Source organism: Sardina pilchardus, chromosome 18, assembly GCF_963854185.1.
Source record: "Sardina pilchardus chromosome 18, fSarPil1.1, whole genome shotgun sequence".
Classification (NCBI taxonomy): domain Eukaryota; kingdom Metazoa; phylum Chordata; class Actinopteri; order Clupeiformes; family Clupeidae; genus Sardina; species Sardina pilchardus.
The window spans coordinates 28,346,473-28,370,338 of record NC_085011.1 but is presented as its reverse complement, the minus strand read 5'-3'; the positions used below and the strand labels follow the sequence as shown (position 1 = coordinate 28,370,338).

At 47.9% G+C, this 23,866-nt stretch overlaps 1 protein-coding gene across 4 annotated transcripts in view; it reads right to left on the bottom strand.

Annotated features, from left to right (window-relative positions):
- Window positions 1-23,866, bottom strand: part of macrod2 (mono-ADP ribosylhydrolase 2) — a 537,441-nt gene that overhangs the window by 107,143 nt on the left and 406,432 nt on the right. For all 4 annotated transcript variants that reach the window (XR_009936258.1, XM_062520021.1, XM_062520023.1 and 1 more), the window contains exon 8: window positions 22,419-22,492. Coding sequence is in view for 3 of the 4 variants with exons in the window: in XM_062520021.1 (XP_062376005.1) it covers window positions 22,419-22,492 (74 nt within the window). In the remaining variant the exon portion in view is untranslated. The remainder of the gene's footprint in view (window positions 1-22,418; window positions 22,493-23,866) is intronic.

The window sequence follows — 23,866 nt, the reverse complement described above, 5'->3', positions numbered from 1 at the left end:
AGGGGGGCAAAAAATTGAGTCGGCCAGTTTGAACACAAAGTTGCAAACAGAGGGCAAAAGTTCTTTGACGAAAAAAAAAAAAAATGCTTTTCCCATCGCCAAATCTTTTCACTAAATATTTGACAGCTTAAAGTGCAATGTGAAAGCATTCCCGGGCCACATACACAATGCCCTGTGCAGCCATGTGATAACAGCAAATGTTGCCATTTTCACAAAGCAACGAGCTCAAGAATTAACCCCCACAACCAGCCACATTATCTACCCCCCTCCATAGCAGCACTGTGGAAATGAGCACTCTGCGGAGTTGTTAACGACACTGGCATATTACACCTCATCAGTGTTAATGCAGAGGAAAGGGGAAAAAGAACAACAGCACTAGCTGTCAGGTTTAGTGCGTTGTGAGTTAGACAGACTGCGGGCGCGCGGGGAACATCTGCAGAGAACAGGCTTGTGTTGCTCGTCTGCACGTGGCTGTGTCTAAGAGGCAGTCATCTACATGACGCTCAATGCTCTTGACAAGATAATGGGTTTTATGCCATCCGCCGACTTTAAAACCTGGCTTTGGCTCGGCACTGACAAATGAATGCGAGCTAAAAATACTAAACAGCATCTCTTACACCGAGAGGGCTCGGATAATTACAAGCCATTTCCTCCATTTCAAATGAAGGGGAAAAAATGCTGTATGATTGCCATGACATGCATGTAAATGTGCATGTGTGTGCTTATCTTTCTCTGTGTGCATGTGCATGTGTATGTCTAATTTGTTTGCAGGTGAATGTGAGTGTGAATCCGGGCTAGAGTCTATAGGCGTGTGTTTGTTGGCCTGCATATATATGCATATGAGAGAGAGAGAGAGAGAGAGAGAGAGAGAGAGAGAGAGAGAGAGAGAGAGAGAGTGTGTGTGTGTGTGTGTGTGTGTGTGTGTGTGTGAGAAAGCTTCTGAGTGGCATGATTGTGAGACACCGGCGTCTTTGCTAGGGCCAGTAATGACTCTGGGCTCCTGGGAGGGTGGAAGGCTTCATAACACAATATGCCATCTGAATTCCCCCTGATTTGCATCTAAATTGCTTTAATTATGAGTAAAAGTCAAGTTTCCCCTCTCACGCCGAAAGATGCAGAATCGATTGGGAGGCGTGAAGAATGGCAAAAGTCACAGCACAACTTGCCATCAGAGCCGCGCGACCATATCAATCTGGAGATGTGCCAGCTTTTATGCAGCGTTGCCCTGCAGACACTTGGTTTTAAAGAGCACACTGCAAAAGAGAACAAAGACTGACAACAAATCACAAGGAGGAAAGATCTGCTGTCTGTTCCAGGACCTGGGGGATAGAGAAGCTAGATGCTGAAATGAACTATCTTGGCTCCAGCCTAGTCTATGAATTTTCGACACCCACCAGGAGCATCAAAAGAAAAAACAAAACCAAACCACAGCAATAACACTGAAGGAGTTAAGGAACATTTGACTGTTTTTACTGCTGAGAAATGACTGGGTTACTTCAGCCATCAGAAAAGAGGAACTGTTTGCAAAAGTGCCAAAAACAATGTTTTTATAGCCTCAAGCCTATTCCATACACTAAACATGTTCTTGTATATGCTGTACACACACACACACACACACACACACCCTTCTACAAACCTGAAAAAAACTTTTTAAACATAAATCGCTTGGGACATGCACGAAAAAAAATGTTTTTAAAATGTGTTATTGTCTTTTTCACCCCTTCTTGAAAGCTCAATAAGACATTGATCTGGAAATGATTAAACCAGAGCACATATCTCTGATCCGCGCACTACTGGGACTGGAGGAAGATGAAGAACGATTTATGAAGAAAAACAACGAGCTCTTCTTCTTTTTCTCCTTCTTCTTCCTCCTCTCCATCTGATATCAATAGAGGCTCTTCTGCAGCGCGCCGGCAGCATGTCTGCTCCATGCTCGGCTCCGTACAGGAAGAGCACGGCACGCCCGGAGAGAGGGGAGAGGAGAGGAGAGGCTGCTGGGAGATGAACACAGCTGTGGAGGACGTCTTTTTCCCCTGTGTCTCCCTCTCTCTCTGCCTCTCTCTCTCCCTCTCTGGTTTTTGATGCAGACATTAAATGCGACAGGGCTGGCTCCCCTCTCCTCTCTCTCTGTGTGTGCTGCGGTACCTTTTGTAAAGGGGCGCACAAAAGCGAGGCTGACACGGGCAGGCTGCCTGTAGTCACTCGCCTTTTTAATCACATGAAAGAATGCATGAGCCCACTACAAAGGCCTCCGCCGCACCGCGCCGCGCCGCACCGGCAGCCCCGCTCTCTTCCTCTCCCAGCACCGCCACCGCCTCGCGCTCACTCACTCGCTCACTCGCCCGCCACCCCGCTGTCTCCGGGAGCTCCATTCCGCACCTCTCTCTATCTCCCCCCTCTCTCTCTCTTTCTCCCTGTCTCTCGTTCTCTTGCGTCGGGGGTGACGCTGTCGGTCAACTGCGAGCGCCGTAAGTCAGGGTGTGTAATTAATCTGTTAGGACTGCTTGCGCTGCACCATGAGATATTTAAGAGCCAGCGTGTGTGTGTGTGTTTATTTTCAGAGGAGTGTTCAAGTGTTTATTTGGAGGAAAACGACACTGTTTTGTCACGATTGAAGTCACTGAGGTTTGCGGCTGTAACGAGACTCTATGGGCACTAAAGAGTGCTCTGAAAGGAGTTAAATGTACAGTGGCTTTGGATCATGTACTGTAACGCATGTTGGTGCTGCTGATTCAACCATCATCCATAGACTTTGTCCAATGCTCTCCAAGCTGAACATAATATGATATATGATACATATATGCTTCTGGTATTCTTCTACACACACACACACACACACACACACACACACACACACACACACACACACACACACACACACACACACACACACACACACACACACACAATATAATTCTACTGAGAGTCTGAATTTACTATTTGCTCAGCAAAGTGAGTGTAGCTTCATGACGAGCTAAGATCCCAGTGTGTGTGCAGTAAGGGATGCCGCTCTGAGGGGGAGAGACACAAAACCCAGCGACCTTTTGAAAGAGCCACCCCCTGCACTGCTCCCCTCCCCAGCCTGCTAATTTGTTGTGACTGCTCTTCTGTACCCCCCCTTAGCCCCTGTACCCCCCACCCCATATACACACACACACACACACACACACACACTGCTGGTGGTGGTGCCTCAGCTGGGCCAGTGGATCATGGCGGGGGCTAGACTCTGACCCCACTCGCACGGATGATTGTTTCCAGTTGACTTCACGAGCGCCGCTTGTGTGCACACATAGCGTTCGCCCTCCCCTTCCCCGCCGCCCGCCACTGACCGGCGCAGAGCGGCCGCCACTGCACCCCGAAATCAGGACACAATGGATTCATTAGAGCGCCGGCAATTGCAGCTTCCATGAGGACTGATCGTGGAGATAAGTGAGGGGAATAGGGACGTGATGGGACGAGAGGTGGGCTGGCAAGATTAAAAGCCTGTTTCTGCCCCGCACCACCACGCCATTACCGTTTCCCCTTCAATTCCGCCAAGCACTTAATTGAAATTCTTTAATTTTCTGCTGAACCAAATCCTCCCGGCGCGTCAAACCCCTTTCAGCTGACCAAAAGGTTGTTGTTATTCACAGCACGTTAAGCTATCTTTTTTTTTAACTCCTTCTCTTCCTTCCGGACTCTCTCTCTCTCTCTCTCTCTCTCTCTCTCTGCACGTCTCTTGCCACATTTTTATTTAATCCATCCATTCTGTCAGAGGATGACGGTCTATTCCTTAAGTGATAAGCGCGGCCAGTGGAGGTCAATGCAAGATGATAATTAAGGCCAGTTCTGGGCGGCTCTGGCCTGCCGTGGCGCTGCGGAGGTCAAAAGGTCGACACATTCCGACAGAAATGCCTGGAAAGGGAAAACACACGAGCTCTCCTGAGCTCCAAATGTGTTAGAGCAAATAGAGTGGGCCTTTATCTAGGTACACACACACACACACACACACACACACACACTCTCACGAGAGCACAATTTTTATTTGCTCAGCGAGTCACTATGGCCATCAATAATCATGCTCATTACCCATGCCCTTGATACGACCAATCACAGCGGTGTATCTGATATAGGCGGGCCAGATACCAGCTAAATAGACGACAACTGTCATCAACAGCAACGTCGAAGTCCAAGATCAGTCAGTAAACATTGCGTGCAGTGATATTTTCAAATGTATTTTACTCACTTTTGCAGATTTGGGTCTGGATTTCCATGCTCACAACACACAACCACACCTGCCTCCCAAATGGGCAACAGTGGGAATATCTCCCCACCAAATAACTTCAATGCTGTAAATAAACGCGTTGAAGTGCTTGCCCAGTGCCCAGGTCAAAGCATTTTCACCCCCAAAGCCAAATGCTGTGTCTAACCCAAACCCATTCTATCTCAACAACCTGCGCTTTACGGCTCTGTAGAGTGCGTACTGTTGTAGAGGAGGCCAGATAAACACATTTATGGCCCACGACTCTCTCCTCGCCCTCGCACGCAATCAAAACAAAGGCAATGAGATGAGCTAATAAATGAATTCTCAGCCCATTGGGTTTAACAGTGGGGCATTAAACATGTGAGGGGGCTTGCGTCTGAAAACAACAAGTGCTGGTGCGGTGGAGAGCGCGCTAACAAACACTCAGCGCTGTTTCTCATGTCTGACCACAGATGTGGACACTGTTCAGGGAGGATGGCTGGGGGCACGGATGGGATTTATTAAGATGTGGACACCGTCCCTCTCTGCTGCACCAGACAGACCATAATGCAGAAACAGGGAGCGTACACCTCTCAGAAGATCTAAACAAAGAAGACACAAAGGAAACAAATAAACACACACACACACACACACAAAGACACACACACACACACACACACACACACACACACACACACACACACACACACACACACACACACACACACACACACACACACACACACACACACACACACACAATAACTTGAAGCACTGATAGAAACGGAAAAGGCCCTCTGCCAAAAACACAAGCCCTCCTAGCTGCTAGCATCAAAGGCTCTGCTACCCTGATGAGATCTATAGCGGAGCGCTTAGCCAGCCGGCTCTGGGAAGCGGGACATCCACCGGCCACCAGCACGGCAACACCAGCTGCAGCCTCAGCCTTGTCCTGGGATACAGGGTGAGCTCTCGGGGTGGGGGTGGGGGTGGTGGAGGTGGTGGTGGTGGAGAGGAGGAAGTGGGGCTTTTGTTTTCCCTCCCACAGGCCGAGGCTCGGAGAGGTGGAGGGAAAGCGATGTGGAGGGGAGCCTGTCGTGAGGATCACAGAGGCAGACACTCTCCCCCACCGCCAGAGCTAACCGCAGGCTGAGCAGGGAGGCCCGCGTCTGGGCCCAGTGCTGCTAGTGCTGCTGCTGCTGCTGCTGCTGCTGCTGCCCCGCCTGCATGAGGACGCCCAGGGAAAAAGGAAATGCCATTTGTTTACATGTCCTCGCCTGCGTGACCACACACACGCACACACACAGGCACACACACACACACACACACACACACACACACACACACACACACACACACACACACACACACGCACAGGCACACATGCACTCAAACCAGTTTAGCATTGACTTTTTATTGCTGACAAGAATCAATAGCAGTGCGGTAATTTAATATTACTGTGTGCAAGAACACACACGCACGGATGAACGGATGCTGTCCACACACACTAGCAGACACAGAAGCCACAAACACACACAAAGCCACATTATCACCAATCATAACAACTCACACAAACACACGCACAAGAACCACAAAACAGAAAAACAAGAAACTCACCAGCTCACAGAAACGCAAACCCACCAGTTACCACAAGGACACTTTTTTCCGCCCTTTTTGTGTAAACACAGAAACCAGACTCTGCTGCAATGCAGAGCCGCTAACACTGGTGCAGTGGGCTCCCCCAAACGCTAAAAAGCTAATCATCTGGATTTTGCAGGCTATTAGCGCGATAACGGCCCATGTGACAGGATCCAGATGTGCCACGCGGGCCACTTCTCTGCCATTGTGCCCAGGCGAAAGTGTCCGCCATTCAGCCGCTCAGACAGACGTCTTGCCATTTGACGCCTCCGTATCTATTGACTTTGCTGCCGTTTCCTGATGAAATCTGGCCCAGGCTTGAGAGGGTATGAATGGAGTCTTATCTGGATTCTCGCTCCCCTCTCTCTTTCTCCTCTCTCCGTTTGCCGTACAGAGGCGGCACAAAGGATACCAGAGATTTTGCCCTCCTGCCGAATCAGCACAAGGGCGTGCTTGTCCCTGGGTCAAACAATCCTGCTGCGCTCGCATTGATTGCGTGTTAACACAGCCGGAGAGAGAGAGCAAGAGAGAGATAGAGAGAGAAAGAGAGGGGGGGAAAGATAGACTGGGGAGCAGAGAAAAGGAAAGGAAAAAAAAAAAGTGGGAGGGTAATTGCTTCATGTCAGGCTTCCCAACAATACCAAGCCGGGGCATTCAGGTTGAGAGCGGAAGTGGAGAGGGATAAAGAATGGATCGAATCCAGAACGGAGAAAGAGAGGTGTGCTGATGACGAAAAGCTGGGCTAGTATCCAGTAGCCAGAATGGTTCAGGGATCCACCGGCCGCCACCATTGACCAAGGCACCAAGTTGGTCTGGAGAGAAAGGCCCTTGCAATAATTGTACGTTACTTTGGATCAAATCAAAATGAATACGCACTGTATAGGAGAAGAGCTGAGACCTGAGAGCACTCATATACTTGTATATGTATGCTCAGACAGACTCTTCAGGGAGCGAAGGCCTCAAATGCATCGAGATCAATAAAAAGGACTTATGAAAAGGACGGTGGGACGGATGGCCATGAGGAACAACAGTAGAGGCTGTGAGGGCAAGTACAGATAAGTGCTTCCAAAATCCTTGGCTGAGTCATACTCTATAAAGAGACATATTTCAGTCTCTATCTCTCTCCATCTTTTCTGGAGCTTGTTTCTTATGCTAGTCTGAACCACACTGTGCGTCTGCGGTCATGGGCTGAGGTCAAGAACTCAGAGTCCATCTGATCTGACCAGGAAGTGCCCTGTCCACCCTGACCGGCCGTATCAATCATCCTCCTTCAGCATCAGCTCGTTAGCCATGCTAAGCGCAGCGTCTGCCCGAGCTGTTTAGAGCGCTCAGGCCTTGAGGCTAGACACACTTGCTGTGATGAAAAATGGATGGCAGACACAGACCTTCTGATTTTACAGCACAATGGAAGACCCCTGTGTAGGACAAGAACACCACACCATGATCTTGGACTGAGCTAAGGCTGTGTTGTTTTGTTTACTTTCCTGCTCAATGCCATTGGCACAAATGAAGGAAAGGTCTGCTGAATCTATTCTACCTGCAATTATGTCCAAGCAAACTGACTTTGCAGTGTGTTTCACAACCAAACCCAGAAGAACTAAAAGAACAACGTTTTTTTTTTTTTTTTGTCAAAGCGAGAGCTTGAGGCCTCGTGCGAAGGGTAGGAGAGACACAGGGCCTGGGATGTCTTCTGCTGTGGAGAGCGGCGCTGGGCTGGGCTGGGCAGCGCTTCTAACCTCTGCCTGCCTGTTCCAACACTGCTCCCAATTCTCCATCGGGCCCCAAGGCTGCGGAGAAGCTCAGAGTCCCACCACTGCGAGTGAAGACAGCGCGCGGCACGGCGCGGGAGAGAGGGTGTGTGTGTGTGTGTGTGTGTGTGTGTGTGTGAGGAGTGGGGAGATGGTGAGGGTGGATGGGGAAGGGATGGGGAAATGAAGAGAATGTGAACAGCGCTGTCAAAGATCAGCGCATAAATAGTCATTTGGCGCTCGGGGCGGCGTGCGCGGGACACGGGACACGGAGACACTGCGCCCCTGACTAGAGCCGTGTGCCACCCAGCAGCAGCCGCCGCTGAATGACAAATCAGGAGGAGCGGAGAGAGGGAGAGAGGGAGGGAGCGAGGGAAAGAGAGAGGGAGAGAGGGAAAGAGAGAGGGAGAGAGAGAGAGAGAGAGAGAGAGAGAGAGAGAAAGAAATGGAGAGCAGGAGAAAGAGAGAGAGAATGTCAAGCACTCATTCTGTCAGTATCACTCTGCAACTCCTGTTGCAGCCACGATGGCTTATAAATGGAATACATACTGTATGACATATTTCAAGGGCTAAATTAATACACTTTTAATACATGTGAATATTAAATTACAAAACCACAAGTCAACCGGGAAGTACCTCATATTGATAATACTGATTAAAAAAAAAAAAAAAAAAAATCTATCTATAGATAGAAAATGTGGAAAAAAAGGTGGAAAAATAATAAATACAAATAAAAAACTAAGATTGGTGCATGCGATAATAATAGGAGAGGCCCGGTGCTGTCTCTGGTGATAAAATGCCACTAGGTGCCATCTGACAGTGTGATATTGGCTGAGCGCAAGTTTGATGAATGTTAGGGTCAAATAAGAAAGCGAGCAAACAGTCTTATTCCTGAGGCCCCCAGATGGCTGCAACTGCACTGTGTGCTTCAGAGGGAACAGGGACATCATCAGCTCTTAAACGAGCAAAACCCAGATCCATGCACCCAGGCATGACGTGCTTTAAAAATGAGGTAAACCTCCTCTTAATCTCCTCCAACAACTGCTAATAACAATCTAAGCTGTTTGGGCTTGTTTTTTATTGCAAGGAAAAGGGAAAGTTGTTGCCAACTTTATGACTTTGTGGAGTCAATAGAGAGACAGGGAGAGAGGGAGAGAAGGTGAAAGGAGAGAGAGGTAGAGAAGAGAAAGGAAGACAATGGGAGATACAGAGAGAGACAGGGAGAGAGAGAGAGAATGAGAGAGAGAGAGAGAGATAAAGAGAGAGAGAGTGAGGAAGAGAGAGTGAGAGTGGTGTCTGGCTGGAGCCCAAGGTGAAGGGGAAGAATGGAGTTCAGACGAGGAGGATGACCTCTCCCCAAGCAGGTGCTGCCCGCCCCTGGACCACCTGCCTCCACAGCAGGGTCAGCTTATTCACTCTGACCCCACACACACACACACACACACACACACACACACACACACACACACACACACACACACACACACACACACACACACACACACACACACACACACTTATACAACCACATACACTCACTTTGATTCCCTCTCTCTCTCTTATACACACACACCTGGAGACTCATACACCCACGTACTCTCTCTGTTTCTCTCTCTCGCTATCTCTCTCTCACTCACACACACGCACACACACGTTCTCTCTTTCTCTCTCTCTCTCTATCACTCACACACACACACACACACACACACACTCTCTCTCTCTCTCTCTCTCTCTCTCTCTCTCTCTCACACACACACACACACACACACACACACACACACACGGATCCAAAAGGCAGGAGCCCTATAAAGGTTCCTGTGAGGGGAGAAACTGTGGCTGCTCTGAGGCAGAGTGCATGAGGTAAAGGGGGAGCTTTTTTGAAGTTTGTTTTGATTCGAGAAGAGCCTGGGGGTCAAACACACTGAAAAACATCATGTAATCCAAGGGACTTCACCCAATGCATGTAACATTCAACAGCTGTATCAAAACAGAGTGCATGTGGTATCAATTCCACTGCGTGTTCACACCTCAATGCAACATTCATAACAGCACCTTCTACCACCAGCGGGGGGACTAAGGGCCACTACACACAGGGGGGCTGCATTCTTCATCATCTGACTAATATACACAACATGTTTATTTACACTACAGCTCACACCATGAAGAGCATCATGCGTACGCTTTTATCTACAGCGCACAGCACTTTTGTGAGGGCCACTGATGAGAGAGAGAGAAGATTGTGTGTGTGTGTGTGTGTGTGTGTGTGTGTGTGTGTGAGAGAGGGAGAGAGAGAGAGAGATAGAGAGAGAGAGAGAGAGAGAGAGAGAGAGAGAGAGAGAGAGAGAGAGAGAGAGAGAAAGAGAGAGAGTGTGATGTTGGGTTTCATAGACAGAAGCACACAAAAATGAGCAATGATGTTAATTAACTGGGCACAAGTATTCGGCAAATTTACTCTGGGAATGAAAAGTATGGTCTTTACCATTTATTTTATAACTGCAATATGCGCATGGTGGTTGAAATCGGCACAGGGAAGAGAAAGGTCAAAGTGAAGTACCGACTACTATCAGAAGAGATCTTCTTTCATATGGGCACCCTTAATCTTTTTGGGAAATTATTATTTTTATGGCGTTTTAAAACAGGCAATTAAACACTCTTTCCCCGTCTCTTAGATCAGAGTTTAAGCTACTCTGATCCTCTTTCCACTGAACCAGTGTTAAGAGAGAGGAAGAGAAGCTCACATGTATATTTTAAAACAACACTGACCAGAATATTGGGCTTTTCTTTCTCATGTATTTCTCACTAGGTTATGGGCAGATGGTTGTCTTACATTTTTATTCTTTGAATATTGTTTTTATCGTTAGAATTTTAGAGTAACAATTACAGGTGACTGATAAATATTTATAATAAAGACTAAGGCACCGGCATGCTGTGTAACAAACAGAATCAGGGCTTGGACAATAGCACCTTCTGTTTTATGAGGAAAATATCTCCAGTGAACAAAATACTGTAGTCTAGCAGAGAGTCCAAAAAGAATCCTTGAGCTCCTCAAAAGGAAAGTTTGAAAGGAGAAGAAAAGCAGAAAAAAAAACAACCAAAGCTGGCGCACAAAAGGAATCTTATGTATACCATCGGGTATTTTAGATGAAACAGTCATGACATAAAACAAAAACTGACCCAACATGCGGCCCTGTTTTCACCTCTATTTTTGGCAATAACTTCAGGACGAGGGGAGTCGGTAAGCCAAGTAATTTATGCACCAAAAGAAAAAACGTTGACTTTCAAACGTGACATAGCCTGGAGCCGGGCTTTGAGGTTGATTTTATCTTCTGTGTGATGGTGCAAAGATACACTTCTCTCTCTCTCTCACTGCCTGATCTGACGCCAGAGCCTGGAGGATCAGACGCAGTGGGTAATCGCCTCCGATTCGGCGCTCCAAAGCCCTAACTCAACGCTTCGCAGGCCAAAGTGAGTCCACAATACGCACACTGAGGGGGCCGTGACTGAGGCCCGCCTGTCCAAACTGATCAGTGCGGCCCATGTTAATGATGCTGTGGGTGAGACCGTTTTGGACTGCACAAGCTAAACTGTCTTCAGATCACATGAACGTCTCCGATGGAAATAGTTGCATATTATATTAGAGATATGACTCAGGGACTCTTCTGAGATCCAGCTGTAGGTGGTGAAGATTCTTCATGCTTTGGGCATGTTAATAAAGGAGTACAGTGTGGGGCATCAATACTTGCCAACCCATTTGCGTTTCCACACACAACTTCCTGAAAGAGGTAACATCCTGTCGTGGTCTAGGCTTGTAGAAATTAGCGAAAAAGCTAGCATAGCTTTACGTACGGCATCTGTGCCCATGACGTATATTGATGGCAGATGTGGCGCAGGCGGTCATGTGCCTGTTACCGAGTTGAAGGGTTCATTTCCTCTCCATTATGCCAGATTAATATGGCAGCGGCTGGAAGAAAATGCCACTTTGGAAAAGGTTACGCAAACAGCCTGCGAAAGGACAACTTTGGCACAGAGAGCGCTACCCTTTCCTTTCGTGGCAGCGTCAAAGGCCAAGGCTTGTTAGGTAAATACGGAGAAAAATTCAAAAGCGTGAGATTGGCAGCCCTCCCTCAGGCCCATCTCAGGCCCACAGCATGCCCCTCCCAGCCCCCCCTGCCCCCCCGCTGCCAGCCCCCCACCGCCTGATCTAAAGTCGCGGGGCGTCCGCAACCTTTTCAGAAGAAGTAAATGAGGGGACGTTGCATGAAGTGTATCCATTCACTCAAATTTTCTCTCTGAATTTTTAGAAATTCAAATATAAGGAGCGTTCCCTTCTATTTGAAGCGGGTGAAATCAAATCTCCTGTGTGCATGTGTGTGTCTGTGTGTGTGTGTGTGTGTGTGTGTGTGTGTGTGTGTGTGTGTGTGTGTGTGTGTGTGTGAATGAAATGATGCATGCATTTAAGCCCACTTTTTTGGCATAGCAGTCAATGACTGCAAAAGCGTCACTTTATATTACATAACTGCCCACATAAGGGTCAAATTTAAACACAACAAGAGATCACTGATGTGCTTTGGCGACTTCCGACTATATTCTATTTTTAAAATAATCCCTGTCACTCGAGAGCCGCGGCAAATCTTCTACACAAGCAATCTCTTTTCACAGGGCAGAACTGCTGACGACGAATGCGTCAAGTGGAGAGTTTTATGGCTTAATCCATATTAATACAAGCATCTCGGAGAAAGGCAAAGTGGTCATTACATTTTTCATAATCTCTGCTCTCCTGCGAGCCACAGATAGTGGGCATAATTAATCCCCGTGATAAATGGCCAGGCATTGGCGGAGAAGGCAGCAGTGTGTGTGTGTGTGTGTTTGGAGGACGTGTGTGTGTGTGTGTGTGTGTGTGTGTGTGTGTGTGTGTGTGCGCGCTCTATTGTTTCAGAGCGAGGGGGCCCTTTGCACGCCGCTCGCTGACTCGCTCGGCGGGTTGGGTCGGCCGGGCGGGTCAGCTCTCTCATTAGCTCAAAGCACCGAGCTTTTCGCTCGGATGAAAGGGCCTAGTGACCAGCGTAGGAAAAATGAGTGGACGGCTGAAAGTGCTTCTGAAGCAGCGGAAGAAGAGACGGCTTTTAGTCCCCCCCCCCCCACCCCACACCCCCGTCTGTCTGTCTGAACCCTGAGCCCTCTCTCTCTCCACGCCGGCTTTATCGTACCTTGGCAGCGCGGCAGCTATCGGCGCAGAGCTAAATCAATTAGCATGTCATTAAGATAGCTTGTTTCAACAGGGAGGGACTGAAGAGGTGCGTCTGGGAGAGAGACGGAGTCAGCAGCACATCGAGGACACCTCTCAGCAGGAGAGTGTCTGGCTGGCTGGGGCTCGGACAGCCAGCTTTTCTGAGCAAGTGCATACAGCCAAAAAAAACAAAACATCTTCCATCCAGTGTTTGAGAGAACTTGACAAGTGTGCTTAGATAAAAGAATAACAACAAAAATCTCCAGGATTTGGAGACGCTATTGTGGTTTGGATGAAGCCTGCACAGGGGGTTATGTTAAGAGACAATAGCGTCTGGGAGCTTTGTCTCCTTTTAAAGGTTAAACGTGGCTTTAAAGGTTAATATCAGTCTGTCACTGTCAGGAGATAAGGTAGTGCACTGGTGTCACTGGGACCCATTAATTAATGAACAGACGACAAGGAAACAAAGACAAAGAGGAAAGAGCTAACTATAAAACAACTTTGCCAAAAAAGACATTCACCTAAACTTAGATTACAATTGTTCTGAATCGTATTCAGAAAAAATAATTTGGCACCCATTTGACACCATCTGCTAAGCTTTTGTCGAAGGCTTTGTTTCGGTGTCTTTCAGTGTCTCCAACACATCTGTGCTGAACGAGTGTGACTAGCAGCTTTGAGGCCACTTTAGGCTAGTCAGGGTGTTCAATGCTAATTTGACTTCTTGACTGTGAGCTTGACAGGAGGCTCCAAATGTAGGCGTGCATTCATGAGAGCCCTGACCTCTCCAAAAGAGCATCACAAAAGGCCCGAGCCGCGCTGCTTAGAACGCGGTCTTCAACAATGTCACATGGTGAATGGCAATTTGGTGGTGAGAGAAATGTAATCAAGACAAGCTGATTTTCAGTGAGAGAACATCTGCAGATGATAATCACTTCCTACAGGAGATAACGCAGCCAGACCCCCTGATCATCTCAACTGAGGTGAAATTAGAGTGAACAAAATACCCCCCAAAAATCCCCCCATCATTCATACGTCTCCTTATCTTCAGACACACCTCAGTCAGAAATTGTGCCTAATATTAACATTTCTTCCTAATACATTTTTATCTTAACAAGCTGTCAGGCTTCACAAATATTGATTTTCATGGTTGAAAAAAATTATATCTAAAAAAAAGTAATAATCAGAGAGGATTAAGATGGAATTCATCAGCATCAGTGCTCAGACGTGTGTATCTGTTCATTTAATCTCCTGCTTAATTAAAAGAGGCCGCAGCTTTGTGCGTGTGTGTTTTTAGTGTCACTGCCGCTGTTTAGGAGCCTTTGTAGTATAGCTACCGTCCTGTCTTTGTGATCTAAATTGGAGTTTTTGTGATGGTTAAACGCAGGTTATTGAACACTGACGGGCTAATTAAGTCGCTGATTTTAAATGATGGCAACATACAGTATGAAACAATCAAGGTTAATTAACATACGCATGCATATAATATAATATATCATAATTTAATAGCACTTCTGCAGATCTTTTTATGCCGGTTAGTTTACACTAATCTCCTTTCATAGGGAAGATGCTAATGATAGCGCTCCTCTTCACCTTTTATAGTCAATCTTAAAAAGATCTCCATGCAATTTGCCTGGCCAATTTATATTCAAATAAACACTACTGGCTGTTTATTCATCTATGTCTTTATGTTTTTAATAAATATCTAGGCTATAATCTCATGGCATGAACGCAGCAACATCACCATTCACCGTCGCAGACAAGAAATCAACAGCGCTGTGTGAAGTCGGGGGCCGACGGCTGGCTGAAGGAGCGGTGATAGACAAACAGGTCATGACTGTCCCGGCGCTGGGGAATGGAGCATGTGTGCGTGCCAGTGGAATGAGATATGCTCTGCGGCGTGGCGGCGCAGCCAGGCAGCCAGGGCCAAGCAAAGGCCTGCGTCAGCACTGCTGCTCTGATTGGAAGCAAACGGGCCGGGGCCGAGGGTTTGGCAGGGTCTCCAGTGGCTTTCTCTCCACCCCCCCTCCCTCCCTCCCTCCCTCCATCCATCCCTCGCTCCCCACCTTCCTCCATCCCTCCTTCCCACGCCTGGCCTCCTGCATCTCCTCCATCATGGTGACACGTGGCGAGAGAGAGAGAGAGAGAGCAAGAGAGAGAGAGTGAGAAAGAGAGAGAGAGAGAAAGAGCGAGAGCATGTGGAGTGAGATCTCGTGCGTGTGTGTGTGTGTTTGTGTTGTGTGTTTAGTCATGCCTGCAGCCCTGTCTCCACGCCTGTCCGTGTGACTCTCAGCTCGCTTCAAAGGAGGCCGAGGCAAGCACAAGGGTGGTGATGGTGGTGGCGGTGGTGGTGGTGGTGGTGTCGGCGGTGGTGTTTCAAAAGACCACCACACACTTTGAACGATATGCCAGTCATACAAACCATCGGTGGCGTGGGGTTCTTCATGGGTCACTCTCGACGCTGATTAGGATCTAAGAGAGGGAGATGCGGAGAGACCGCTCCTGATCTCTACACTGACCCAGGCCCCAGCACATACCCCAATTACAGGCTTCCAAAATCCCAAACTGCACTAGCCAACAGTAATTCAACACCATCCTCGCTGCTTACATAACGCTGCTATTTTTCTACCGCTTGCAAACTTTTACCGGCTGCATCATAACAAAACTCAAAACGGTGGATAGACCATCCATCTTACTCATGTAAATGACAATGAAATGTCTTCTTCCTGTCATATTGCAGCCCCCACCTGGCAAAAGCAGACATACCTCTCCACAATCATATTTACAGGGAGCGAGGGAAAGCACCCATCAAAACAATTATTTGCATTTGCTGCTCCATCTTAGTGGAGATTGACTGCTATTCCCATGCTCTCTGGAGCGAGACCATTTGTTACCATGTGTCACACATAACAGATGGTGTAAGAGAAACACACATAAATAAATAGCAGCAGAACCACGCATACGCATTCCGAGAATCACTGTGTAGCAGTCGACATATCGCTGCCTGGGACAACTTTTTCGCAAGGTGCTTTTCCTTGAGACAGGCCGTGGGGAGGGGAGGAGGGGTGGGTGCTCAGCGTAGGTGAGAGTTTAGCGCTGAGCCAATCTGTTTAATGTCCTCAGCGTCTGCCGGTGACACGGGCTGGCGGGACCGCGGCTCCACACCGCTTTATTAAACAGTCGGCAGATTGCGAACAGATCTGCGGCGGCCAAATAAAACGTCACAGTGCATTTCTCACGGACAGATTAAAGCGATGTAGGGCTAAATGAGTCTATATGAGATCTGAAATGAGAAATAAAGCAGCCATCTAGCTCAGAGGGGCTGAGCAGTGGTTGCCATGTATGACTAGGGAGGGAGGGATAGAGAGAGGGAGAGAGAGAGAGAGAGAGAGAGAGAGAGAGAGAGAGAGAGAGAGAGAGAGAGAGAGAGAGAGAGAGAGAGAGAGAGAGAGAGAGAGAGGAGAGAGTCTGATTGTGATCGGGCCTTTCATGGTTCAGAGACATTTCAATTTTGAGCACGGCACTGACAATCACTGGTCCTTTCAGAGAAATCCCAGCCTTGTCTTGAGGTCCAGCACGCCGGTGAGCATATTTGTGGAGTCGGCGATACGGTGGTGGATGCTGATGGTAATAAGGACATGGATTTGGACAGCTTGGAAATGTTTTTTAACAAAATAATGCATAATTGAAATCTGATTCACAGAATATGGATCGAAAACAACTCCTAATCGACATGGCTGTTGATCTGAATCCGTTGAATAAAGGTAGGCATAATAATCGAATACGGATCTAAAACAAATCATAATCAATATGGCTGTTGATCTGAATACATTAAATAAAAGTAGGCATAATAGCATAATATTGATCTGAAACAACTCCTAATCTGGCTCAATCTCCTCAATATGGCTGTTGATCTGAATCTGTTGACTAAAGGCAGCATTCACACCAAGAACGATGACGATAACTATAAACAAATATCGCTCTCGTTAATATGAATGACGACGTTCACACACAAACTATTACAATAACGACAAGAATAACAATATTGTTTGGGGATCACTTTCAGACCAATTTTGAGAACGATGAAAAGCTAACAGCCAATCACAACCCAACCCATTTTAGCCGTCACATTCATTAACACGAGGAGAGACTTCACTGTCATCGGTCAGTGTGGACGTTTTTATCATTATGGTTATAGTTATCGTTGTTGGTGTGAATGCCGCTTTATTATGGCATAATAATAATAAAAGCAGATACCAATATGCGTCTATTTTTACGTGTTACACTGTGTCTGAGATTGTACGCACGCATGACAGTCTTATTCCCCTCTCTGATCCTCTCAGCCGTGGGGGAGCGTGTCAGCGCTGTGGACAGCCCGCCAGATGAATGCCCGCTCCTCGGCTGACCACCAATGCTTCTGGGCTGCTTACTCTCCCCACACAATGGAAACATCGCCCCCCTCGCTCTCCCCTTCCTCTCCCCCTCGCTCTCCCCTCCCTCCCTTGAGCGAATGCTTTTCAGAGTGAATTTCATGCCGGGCATTAGCGCCTTTTGTGCGGCCTGTAAGTTGACCGGCGGCGCGGCCAGGCTGGACGGAGAGATAAACTCGCGGCTAATCAATCTCACATTCTCCAGGGGCCCCCTCCGCTACACTCGGCCACGCGACCCACTTTGTTGCCCGCCGCCTCTCATGCGTCGGCCCTGTCCACCCTGCTCTCCAGCGCTGCCAAGACATGGGTGCTGGGGGGGTGACATGGGGTGCTGCTGCGGCTGCTTGCTCGAATGTTACAGTGGACAGAGAAAGATTCTATTAGGGTGCCGAGAGTAGCTGGCTTTGTGTATGGTGGGTATGTGTGTATCTGTATGTGTGTGTGTCTGCATCAGTGTATGTTTGTATGTGATTGGGTGTGTATGCGAGTATGTGTACGAGCTTGTGTTGTGTTTGTGTATGTATGTGTGTGTCTGTGTGTGTGTATGTTTGTGTATGTGTATGCGTATGCGTATGTGTATGTGTATGTGTGTGTGTGTGTGTGTGTGTGTGTGTGTGTGTGTGTGTGTGTGTGTGTGTGAGAGTGTGTGTGTGTTTACTGTATGTGTGTCTGTGTGCGTGCATGTGTATGTATTTGTGTGTCTGTATGTGTCTGTATGTGTCTGTATGTGTGTGTCTGTGCGTGTGTGTGTGTGTGTGTGTGTGTGTGTGGTATTGCCAGAGGAGAGGGGAGAGGGGGCTGGTGTCACTCAGGTCATCCTGGTGAGGGGGGGAGATGCCTGCTCTTGTACATGTGTCCGATCAGCTGCCAGCTCGCTGCATGGGCCAATTCATCACCGCAGCACTCCACAGTGGCCTAATAGAGCAGTCGCACGTCTACCCCACCACACTGCCTGCTCTCCAGACACATGATTTGTGTGGGTCTGTGTGTCTGTGTGTGTGTGTGTGTGAGTGTGTGTGTGTGTGTGTGTGTGTGTGTGTGTGTGTGTGTGCGTGTGTGTGTGAGTGCGAGAGATTGCATACAGTATGTGTGTGTGTATGTGTGTGTGTCTGCGTGTGTGCATGCATGAGGGTGTGTGTGTGTGTGTGTGTGTGAGAGAGAGTGTATGTGTATGTGCATGTGTGTGTGTGTGTGTGTGTGTGAGAGAGAGAAAGATGTACTGTATGTGTGTGTGTGTTGCAGATGAAGGTGCTGCTACTGCTGCTTGTTCTCAATCCCTCTCTGGGTGGTCTCCTGATGTGCACATCACACACAGTGCCAGAACACAGAACAGCACGCACACACACACACACACACACACACACACACACACACACACACACACACACACACACACACACACACACACACACACACACACACACACACACACACACACACACACACACACACACACACACACACTCACTCTCTCATCGGATTTCCCCGCACAACATTTCCCTTTCTTTATCTGTTTGTTTGCTTGTTTGTTTGTTTATTTCTCAGGTTTGTTTTCCCTCCAAGATCTCTCTCTGTCCTGCTGTAAGTGTGTGTGTGTGTGTGGGGAGTGTTCTGGAGCGGTTCAGCTGACCTCGCGCTGCTGTTTCTGTGGCCTCGGCGTCCGCGGGCGTCCCCGTGTTCCGCTGCGGGGGGGAGGTCTTGACCTCTGACCCCCGACCCCTCGCCTCGACACGCCGCTCACTTCAGCCGCCGCACGCTGATGGGGCCCTGCGGTCAACCACCCCCCGATGCAAAACACACAGGCCTCGCTTCTGAAGGTTAACGGTCAGTCATCAATCACAATCACAGGTCACCACCACGCACTGAACACGGGCAGGCCGAGCGGCCTAAAAGAGTGATATATGACACATATAAACGTGGGCATTTTAAAGAGGCCGAAAGCTTACGCTTTCATTTACAAGGCAACTCTTAACGCGCGGCCTATTGATAAGTCATCTCGCGAGGCTTACCGCGTGTGGCTTTACGTCTTGAAACACTTAAGGGACGTAAATATTCACTTTACGATTTGATAGCGTGGAAGGGGATCTATACGGGGATAAAGTGCTGGAGACCTGCCCCAGACCATAATATGCTGAGCTAATGAAGGCTGGTGGTGGAGCAGACAGGATTTGAGTTGGAGAGAGAGAGAGAGAGAGACAGAGAGAAGGGGAGAGAGAAAGACAGACAGAAAGAGAAGGAGAGATAGATAAAGAGGGAGAGAGAGAGAGAAAGAAAGAGAGAGGGAATGGATTACAATGGTTTTAGTGTGTGCCGAGTTTGAGAAAAGCATGTGTGCAGCCCCCTGATGGCGTCCAAAGCAGCAGCACTAGCGCTGGTCTGTAATGGCGTGTGAGGGGGGCCTTATCTGAACCCACAGGCAGCCTGGGCGGGACGAGTGACTCACAAGGCTTAGACGCAGTCACCGGGCCAGCACTACACGGCTCCACCACCACAAGAATGTTTGCTCGATCATTTTCATTCCGTTTTATAACGTTTTAATAAATCGAGAGCGGCAGAGCCATAGCCTCAGCTATGTCCAGCACCAGGAGGGGGCCAGCAGGGCATATTGGAGCGGCCTCGACCTCTCTCCCCTCTCCCTGCCAGACGGCGCTCTGCTCCGGCTCTGGAGACGGCTCTTTAAAGCGATTTCTGGGCCGGTCTGTGGGGAGCGCTTTGCTCCCTCTTACTTTTTAAACACTATCGCGCTGTTGTGCGCGTTTGAACTTTAAATTTATCTCCGGGGTTGTGGAAATCTGCCAAATATTGAACTGCTGCGGAGAGGTCTGGGATGAGTTCGCGCAGAGGAGGATCATTCAAGCACCATTTATTAATTTAGAGACCCATCAACATTCCCTTTGAGGTGCATATCATTTTACATTTTGGATTGTTCTCTATTGGCAAAGCAAATAAACCATAAAATGTCTACAGTGTGAAAGAGTCTCTGTATTTGCATTCCACATTATTTTTTGCTTTGTTGATGTAGCTGACAAAAAGGCCGTACCCCTATCTGAAGTGTTTCTCAAATTACATTTTTCATATAATATGCATCTGTCAAACATGTACTCATCTGGAAACAGCAGTCACGACAGCTCTGAAGAGTACTCAAAGCATCCTGGGCTATCTACTGTACGAGTAGGAAGATCTTAACATGCACAGCAGAATTCCTGCATACCCCCAGTCATAATTTACGATGAAAAACTATGAGAACAAATAAAGCATATTCTCCCCGTTTGGCACAGACCATGAGTAATCTTGGCAATACATCTATGGCTTGGCTTTGTTTATTTGTTTTTAGTTTTTTAGGAGAGCGGTGCTGTTTTTGTTTTTTTGTTTTTTTGTTTTTATGTTTGTGTTTCAGAGGGTATTTTTTTCTACAGCAATAGACAAAAGGATATATCAAACTTGTCTGCATGCAACAACAAGCTTCTGTTGTCAATAGAACGGCCCTCCAAGGCACCGTGTCTCTTTGATGGATGTTCCATGGGAGACCTCACTCTAAGCGCATCTCTCACAATGAAAGAAATAATAACACCCCCCAAAATTACATCTCATTTTCCTTCTTACAGCAAAACCTGGAGAGCACCGTCTTCCCACCATCAGTAGATCTACGGTCTAATTCTCTCAGAGCCGACCCCATGAAACAGCACAGCTTGAGAAAAAGAACCGTATTGCAGATGCTCGAAAAACTAAACCAGGCCTCCTCGCCTTCGCCGCTCTGCATAGCACGCACGCGGCAACAAACAATACGATAAAATGCCTATTGTCCGCAGATAATGAGGACGTGATTAAATCCATCCATAGACCCGGTCTCGCGCCCCGCTACGTCTTGAAGGACAGGTAGTCCATTGCCAGTGGTTATTGGAGCAGCTTTGTTTCCCCAGTTCTAAATCCCCTGCTGGAGGAGGTGTTGTGGCGCTGGCTCTCCCTCGCCGGTACATCCAGTAATTAATCTGCCCGTCCCCCCCACACACTTGGTTTGCTGCCTTCGGGCACTGCTGCGGCTTGCTTTCACATAACGATCACAACAAAATGAAACCGTCCTGTGCACCAGCACTGAAGGGCATTCGATAAGAAGAAATCAAATTCACTGTCATGTTTTTGTTTCTTTGGGAGTCCATACCTACAGGGCAGGCTCTGGCACGACTTGTTCCTAATATCATTGTCATATGTGGTGTAGCCACTTTGTCTAATCATACAACACACTAGAAAAGAAAAAGCCAGTCACTTACAAATAAACATTGTTGAAAGGATTGCAAATGGCGTGTGTACCTGCATTATGCTAAACAGCACACCAGGAGATGGTGAATTGAGTCGGATGCTACTGACACTCGATAAAAGCTCGGTAATCACCATACCCTGCCATTCATCTTCAAGGCAAGCTCATCTAGCCGGCATAAACACTCTGCTTGCTCCACTATTTTCCATGTGGCTAAGGTCCTTGTTGCCTTCTGTGAATTACAGAGATGGCAAGGAACCATTTAACTTACAGATTTAATTACCAAGCCGGGCTGTAAACATGGCTTGGCATTTTGCACGCCTGGTTGTTTAAAAAGGCATCATAATCACTTATTCCATTTAGAAATTAGCTGCATCTTATTTAATCCGACGAGTGTGTTTTCCCCATGGCTAGCGGCCTTGAAGTGCTTTCCAAACATAGACCAATTTCAGAATCAAGAGAGCATTTAAGAACTGATTTAAGTCAGATTGCAATCTAATTTGCCATGCCTGGTGGACACGGACTGATCCGACGAGCGATCAGCTGAAGCATGAGCACATTCTGGCTCGAGGTTTTTGTCGGAGCGGCTGCCATTCCTGCCTCTGGATTCTCCTTTGACAGACAACAGGGTGAGCGGAGTGTTGAGTTTTCCTTGGCAGAGACCACAGACTGGGTCACATGTATAGTGCGGGAAAAAAAGTGTGTGTGTGTGTGTGTGTGTGTGCGGCAGCAGAGACTCTGTGATGACCATGTGTTCTGAGTTAAGAGCAGAATGTTCCAGAAGGAATGCTCAGTGGGATGAAAATTCCATCTTTAACATCACATCGATATGGCGGAGTCAACCAACCCCCGAGTTATGCGGCGGCAGTTTGGGAGAACTACAGAGAATAACAAGCACACTGACCTCATCTCTGTTCCTCCTGATCCAGGACCTGACTGTTTTTAAGGCGATCTCCGCGGCAGGCTCATTGGGAAAACCTTCAAACAGAAATCCAAATATCAAAATCATGTATCATCACAGCAAAATTCAATCACTCATCAACATTATTCGATGAACATTGTTTGATAGTCAATCTTTGACCACAGTTTGAGAACAGAGAGAGTAAATATTGACATTTTGTTTCAATACAGAGGACAAGATATTATGATCCCTTTTGTCTGTAAATGGTCCTCCACACTAAACAAGATGCTGTTGTGATTTCTAAGGAGGCACTCTCCATCTTTTAGGCCACCGGTGGTGATCACTGTTACACTGTGTACCTCAGCGTCGTCGTGTGTTTGTGCCTTTTAATCCCAAGACACCCACTGCTAAGGCCGACCCAGACGCAGCTGTGTGCACCGAGACCCTGGGGGTCCAGCTGAGGTCTGTTCTCTTCAGCCATGTCCACTGGACACAGCTCTCTCTGTATGCATTAATGCTCCAGCTCAGTGTTTGGTTGTGGATGATCGAGGGTCCTTCAGAAGCCTAAAGCCCAATTCACACCAAAGATTCCCGACGCGACGAGACGGAGTTGCAGCGGTGTGAATTAGAAGTTGCGCGTAGTTGCAAGCCGTCGCAAGCCGTCGCAGAGCATCAAACATGTTGAGTCGCAGTCGCAAGGTTTTAGAACGTCGCGGCTCGTCTCGTCTCGTCGGGAATCTTTGGTCTGAACGCTACTTAATAGTGGATGTTGCTCTGAAGCCCCGACAACCCACCTCCACTGGCTGGCTCCTTGCTCTCTAACTTCACTATGGTAACAGGCAGCACATTTCAGTCCAACTTCTACACGTACAACATCGTTCAATATTTAGTCCTTTTTAATTTCGTCCCCACGCCACAGATCGGAGATTTAAACGCCCATTTAGTCAACACAACATGATCTCTTACACTGTCCTGCTTCAACCCTGCAACACGCCAACGGAGAGGCACTGACATATTGAACAGGATGGGTAAGGAATGGCATCACTAACGGCCATATAAATCACTGCAGTTATGCCAGGATGAGAGCAGCATCTCCACCTTAACACAATGCATCGATCATGAGAGAGAGAGAGAGAGAGAGAGAGAGAGAGAGAGAGAGAAATGGAGAGAGAGGGAGAGAGAGGGAGAGAAAAAAAACTGATTGGGAGGTGGATTAATTTTTAATAAGAGCTTAGAGCTCTCGCCTGGATGCGAATTCCTAGATCATCTGCTGTCAAGCTGGGCCACTGAGAACGCTTGTGGTCAGGCCTGGTCATCAGGCAGAGAGGAGAGAGAGGAGCACACAGCGCAGCCTCACTCGGCCCCTACTGTCCTCAGCTCCATAGCAGAGAGAGAGGGAGGAGGAAAGGAGAGAGAGAATGTAGGAGAGAGAGAGGGAGGGGGAGAGAGTG